This window comes from Gallinula chloropus, assembly GCF_964237585.1.
Source record: "Gallinula chloropus genome assembly, chromosome: 2".
Lineage (NCBI taxonomy): Eukaryota > Metazoa > Chordata > Aves > Gruiformes > Rallidae > Gallinula > Gallinula chloropus.
The window spans coordinates 154151932-154158324 of NC_140086.1; the positions used below are offsets into that span (position 1 = coordinate 154151932).

The following is a 6393-nucleotide window of genomic DNA, read 5'->3' on the forward strand; positions in this document are numbered from 1 at the left end:
CTACGGCACCTTGGGGGGGGAGGGGGGATACGGGGGGGAAACACACAGAATGGAGCTAGAGAAAATAAAAAAGAAAGAAATAAAATAGAAAGAAAGAAAAAAAGAAAGAAAGAAGAGAAAAAGAAGGGAAAATGGTACTCGATTTGGAAAAGAAAAAAAAGATCTCTGAAAATCGAAATCCTTCTCTTAGCACTAAATATTTCCTCCTGGGCGGGAGGGCAGCCTGGGATGCGATCAGGAGGGTCTAGGCGAGCGGCCCCGGCAGGCGGGGGAGCGGACTGGCCCCTTTGGGGTGCTCCTGAAGCTTGCGGGCCACGGGGGTGCTTCTCCGCACGTCCATCAGCCAACGATGCCCGCGTGCGGCACCGGGACGGGAGGTGCCGGGTGCCCTGACGGGGTGACCCGTCTGAGCCCGCCCCGGGAGGCGGTGATGGCCGGGCGGTAGTGGGCAGTGAGGGGCTATGAGGCCCCGGCTCTTACCCCCAGCAAGACCATGCCCTCATCACCGCCTGGAGAAACGTTCACGGCCCCGGCCAGCCTCGCCTACTGGCCGCATCCCTCTTGGCCCCCCCGCGTTTCCCCACTCGTGTCCTGAGGGCAACCATGCGCTCCCGGTTCTGCGCTCACACTGAGCGAATTAACCTGCAGCTCTGCTCCCTCCTCCCGCAAACGGCACCGGGAAGGGGACGCGGAACGGTACCGCGACGCGGTCTCCGTACGGGCGGAAAATCCCGCGCCCGCGCAGCTCCGGCATCACCGGCCCGAGCGTGGGGAGCTACCATCGGCTCCGTCCAGGGCGCCCAGGACGTGACAGCCGCGTCTCCGTTTCCAGCGGGGCGGACATCTCTCCTTTGCCCACGATGCAGTCCCGGCGCCCAGGATTCAGGGATGAAGGAGGCGGGTGCGGGTTCAATATTCCCCACCTCCCGTCCTTGGGAGTCGGTCATGGGCACAAGCTGCCATGGGACTGCCCCGCGCATGGGCCCCAAAATGATACTCAAGGAGAACGGTAGTGCCAGCTGAGGAGCCCGGGAGGAAGGCAGCCATCCCCGGGGTGGCCACGGGGCCACCCCGGCCCTTTCGCTGCGGCCTCCTCAGCCCTTCGGAGCCCGCCGGTGGCCCAGCACAACCGACTCGGTTCATAAAAACCACCTCACGACTCAGTGAACCCCCTCTTCTCCCCGGGGACACGGGTGTGCGGTGGGCATGGGCGCCTTGTGCTTCTGCGGGGCACGTCCCCGGGCTCCCCCGCAGCGAGCGTGGGCTGTGCCCGGGTGCGCGTCGGGGTTCCCTGCGTGGGAGCAGCTGTGGTTTGGGTCTGGGTGTATCTGCTCTGCTCGTACCTGTGTGCTGGCGTAGGGCACACCTGTGGGGGGTTGTGTGTCCCTGTGTGTGTGTGTATCTCTGCTGTGCCTCGGCTGTACAGATGCGTCCGTGTGTCCGTCTGCTTGTGCCTGTCTGTCTGCTGTGCGTGAGCGAGGGTCTCCAGGGGCTCCAGTCAGGGAAGCCAAGGAAAAAATTCAGGGAAGGGGGTTATCAGGACACAGAGCAAAGGGTGCGTGTCTGTGTGCGCGCACACACACACACACACACACACAGAAGTGCTCTGGGCCTTCTGCCCTCTGAGCAGCAGCGAGAAGGGGACCAGGAGCAAAGTTATCGGATGTTTTGTTGGTTGTGTCGGACTCCCCTTTTTCTTCTCCGTTTTTCCCCCTTTCCCTCTCCTCCTGTTACGGCTTTCCCCTTCCCCAGCCCACGGCCATGGCGGGAGCAGCGCACCCTTGTCGCGGCGGCACCGGCAGCCCGGGGGCTCAGCCTCACCACCCGCCGCGTGCGAATCGGCCCCTCCCGGAGCGGGGGGAAGGCGACGTGGCCGCGACACGGGCATTTCCCGCAGCCGACCGCCTTCTGTCCGGGGCTGGAAAAAGCTTTTCCCAGGGAGAGCGCAGCTACGGCGGCAGCGCTGCGTGCCGCAGCCTGACCTCCCGCTCACACCGCCCCTGCGGAGTCCCCGCCGCCTGCTCCCCCTCACCCCCCTCTCTCCGGGAAGCGGTACCCCGGCGAAGAAGCGACCCCTCGCCCCGCTCTTTCCCTTTTCTGTTCGGGCCTGTTTGCACTAGATAAGCGGGCCTAATAACACCTCCGATAAACCCGGGGGGATGTGGCAGGCCTGACTCCCTGACCCGCAGGTGTTTGTTCTCCCCGGCTCGTTAAAACGCGGTCGGCGGCGCGTTTGCCGCAAATATTTGCCGTGCGCGGGCACGGCGGAAACCTGCCAGCGAATGCACGGCGGGAGCCGAGCCAGGCAGGGCCCACGGCCGGCAACCGACCCTCCGTCCGAGCGCCGGACCTTCCCCTCCCGTTAACCCACAGCCCGCCGCCCCTCCCGGAGTCCCCGGGGAGGGCGGGGAAGCGGGAGGAGGGCGGGCCACCCCCGCTCCGTCGTGACAGGTGGGCGGCGGGGCCAATGGCGGGCGAGGCCGCAGCGTCGCCGGTCCAATGGGAGCCGCCTGCGGCCCTTGAAGGGGCGCGCCGCGGAGCGCGGCCGCACTGCCGCCCGCCGCCGCCGGGAGACGCGGCCGGCCCGGGGCCGCCCGACCGACGCGCCGTGGTTCCCCCGCCCGCCGCCACCTCCCGCCCCAGCCCGCCGGCGCTCCCATGGAAAAATCAAAAAATTTCCGCATCGACGCGCTGCTGGCTGTCGACCCCCCCAAGGCAGCGGCGGCGGCGGGGCAGAGCGCGCCGCTGGCCCTGGTCACCTCGCTGGGCGGCAGCGGCAGTAGCAGCAGCGGGAGCGGCAGCCCCCCGTCCTCCTCATCTTCCTCATCTTCTTCGTCCTCCTCCGAGCATCCCGCCGGCGGCGGCGCCGCTGACTGCCTGCGCACCGACAGCCCCTCTCCGCCTCGCCTCCTGGCCGCTCATTGCGCCCTGGTCCCCAAGCCCGGCTTCCTGCCCGGTACCGGCGCCGGCGCCCATCCGCACCACCACGCCTCGGCGGCCGGCATGGCCCTGGGACTGCACCCCGCGGCGCCCGGCGGGCCGGGCATGCCGGCGCAGGCGGCCCTGTACGGGCATCCCGTGTACGGGTACTCGGCGCTGGGTGGGCAGCACCCGGCCCTCTCCTACTCCTACTCGCAAGTGCAGGGAGCGCACCCATCCCACCCCGCCGCCGACCCCATCAAGCTCAGCGCCGGCACCTTCCAATTGGACCAGTGGCTGCGGGCCTCCACCGCCGGCATGATCCTGCCCAAAATGCCCGACTTCAACTGTGAGTATTTACCTCCTCTTGCCTTACAGCCGCATCCACTCCATTCCCCGTCCCGGTGCGGGGGCCTGCCAGGAGCTGTCTCCTTCCTAGAGAGGAGAAACCCCCTCCCTGCCCCTGTGCAAGTGAGGTGCGGATTTAAGCAGGCTGTAACTTAGGGTTTTTCAAAAAAATATTATTATTTTAAATGCTACATTTATTAGAAATTGGCAACGATCCGCAACGAGAAGCGGGCTCGCCTCGCTGGTCCCGGCCCTTGAGGAGCCTCGAACAGCCTGGTTTTTCATGGCAGGTTAAATAGGAAGGTGGCAAATAGCTTCCTGGCGCTGCAGATACCCTTTCCCGCTGTCCTCGGGGTACAAAAGCCTTCGGGGACAGAGGGCAGGGGGTAACGAGGACAAGGCAGGGGCAGCAGCCCTCACAGTCTCACCCAAAAACCCGGCCTCCATGTACCCTGCCAAAAGCGGAGCGGCAGGTCCCATCACCCAGCCACCGTTCTTCATTTTATTTCTCTTCTATCGGCAATGGGCTTACAGTAATTAGAGGGGCTTCTCGGGGCGGACGAGGGTAGGGGGGATCTGGGGGTGGCAAAAAAAACAACAACAAAAAAAACCAACCCGGGGTTCCCCGGGGATAATGGGTAGCCGTGAAATAAATGTGGCCGGAGGGGCTCAGGCTTGGGACCAGGGAAGACAAAACGCTGCGTTAAACTGGACAGTCCTGACGTCCCAGCTCAGCGCTAGGCCTCGCTAACGGCAAGCAGGAACCTTGTGTGCGTCTGCTCCAGGCAAAGATCATTTTCGGAGGTGTGAGCTCTCTGTGGGAATGGCCGACTGAACAATACCGGAGGTGTAGTTTTACGAAAATCATGCCAGGAAAAGAGTTACGATTTTCTTTATTATTATTATTATTTTTCCCCCTCCTTTCTCATACTCTGCGCGCACATTCGCAGACAAAAAAGTCCATTGTTTGCTCTCGATTTGGGGTTGTTCGGGCTGCAACGTGCAGGAAGAAAAAGAGGAAAAATAATAAGGAGAGTTGTCAGAGCTCTGCCTCTCAAACAAGGGGGGTGTGGGGAATAAATAACCGGAGAGAAACGAGAATGGAGCCTCGGAAAATCGCACCGCAGTGAGAAAACCTCCCGGCGCTGCCGTCCGGGAGCGGACACTGTCCCTTTCTCTTGCCGCCGCCTTCAGCGAGCGGGCTGCAGGCGCGGCCGGGCAGCGAGAGCCGCCTCTTCGTGGTGTTCTCATTTCTTAATTATTTTTTTTTTTTTTTGCTAAAACAAATAAACCGAAGTGCCAAAGTGCTTCGGGAAATAGGGGGTAGCGCGGCCGTGTCATATCCCCGTGGGGCCCGGACACCCTCGAAGGGTCTCAGTGTCTCCCCTACGGACCCTTCTCCCCCGCCCATCACCGGGTTTTTTATTTATATATATCAATTCTTGATTTTAATTATTATTTCTGAACGCAGAAAACACGCCTTTTTATTTTATTTTTTTTTTTTTACGTTTCCCAGCCCTTGCTGCTGATTTACATTCTGACGGGCGGGCGGTGCTCCCAAACCTGCGGAGCGGTCCCCGCCTGCAATCCCGTTAATTAAACGGGTATGGGCGGGCTGGGAGTGCGGCAGGATTAACTAAAGCATTAAATGGATTCAATTGCTGCTCCCCGGAGGGCCCGGTACCCCTTCGCCGCTATCCCTGCCTCTGTTTTATTGTCTCGCGTTTGTTAGGCTCTTGGGAAATCAGGAGACATATTTTTCTTTATTTACAAGATTTAATTTAATTTAATTATTTCATTTTTTGTGTCCCTGTGGGGAATTCCCCTGATACTGCGCAAGCCGAGAAACCTCAAAGCTGGAGGAGATCCCTCCCTGGGTCGGTGGTTAACTGTCCATCCTTACTTTAATCTCCCCTCCTCACCGTCTTTCCCGCTTCTCCCTGCCCACTCCAGTCGCGGGGGATGCGCGGCCACGGCGTAGCGGCTCTGCGCTCACCTCCGCGCTCCCCTCTCCTCTTCCTCCCCAGCCCAGGCGCAGTCCAACCTGCTGGGAAAGTGCCGCCGGCCCCGCACGGCCTTCACCAGCCAGCAGCTGCTGGAGCTGGAGCATCAGTTCAAGCTCAACAAGTATCTCTCCCGGCCCAAACGCTTCGAGGTGGCCACGTCGCTGATGCTCACCGAGACGCAGGTGAGTCCCCGCGGGCGAGGGGCAGACGGGGGATGTTGCTGGGGAGAAGGGGGGGCGGTGGGTTGTGCAGTGGATGAGGCGGTATGTGTGTGTGTATCCCCCGTCTCCCGCAGGTGAAGATCTGGTTCCAGAACCGGCGCATGAAGTGGAAGCGCAGCAAGAAGGCGAAGGAGCAGGCGGCGCAGGAGGCCGAGAAGCAGAAAGGGGGTGGTGGGGAGGACAAGGGGGATGAGGACCTGCTGCTGCCCGCCCCGGAGAAGAGCGGCGGGAGGAGGATGCGGGAGCTGCCCGACAGCGAGCCCGAGGACGATGAGGAGGAGGAAGAGGAGGCAGCGGCGGCTGGGCGATGCTGCCCTTACCATTCCTCCGACTGCTCCGAGGTGGACGAGGAGGACACGCAGCCCCGAGGCCGGCACGGAACCCCGGCTCAGCCCCAGTGAGCCCCCCGCACGCCCCGCTCCCTCCAGCCGCGGGCTCTGCCCGTCCTGCCGGGAAGGGGGGAGCCCGCCGCTTCTGGTCGGTACCGGGCCCGCTCCCCCCCACCCCCTGTTCCGATTTCTCCCTGCTCAGAGGGGGATGGAGATGAGGATCCCCCGCATGTTGAGCGGGGAAGAGGAATTTACAGTGAATACAGTGTTATTATTGACTGAAACTCAGACGAAACTTGAGCCCCCCCCGCCCCGTCCCTGCCCCCTGGAAGCGCGTTCCTTTGGCTGAATATTGGGAATGTTTTTGTTCTTACTATATATAGGGAAAACGGTTTATGTCATGAGCGTTAAAACTGCTGGAAATCTCAATACTGTCTTTATTTTTGTATATCGTATTTATAAAAAAGGAAAAAAAAAAGACCTCTACTTATGCATGCTAAATTATTCCCCAGGCCCTCCCCCTGCGCGATGGGCTGGAAATAAACGGCGTTTTGTACGTGAGATGTAGGA

The 6393-nt window shown here is 61.5% G+C and overlaps 1 protein-coding gene across 1 annotated transcript; it reads left to right on the forward strand.

Moving 5' to 3' along the window:
* Positions 1 to 2658: 2658 nt before the first annotated feature.
* MNX1 (motor neuron and pancreas homeobox 1) lies at positions 2659 to 5895 on the forward strand (the record flags this gene model as incomplete). Its single annotated transcript, XM_084280461.1, has 3 exons — positions 2659 to 3268; positions 5295 to 5455; positions 5569 to 5895. 3 exons carry the CDS (start codon positions 2659 to 2661, stop codon positions 5893 to 5895), a joined length of 1098 nt encoding a protein of 365 aa, XP_084136587.1.
* Between the last annotated feature and the right edge of the window lie 498 nt (positions 5896 to 6393).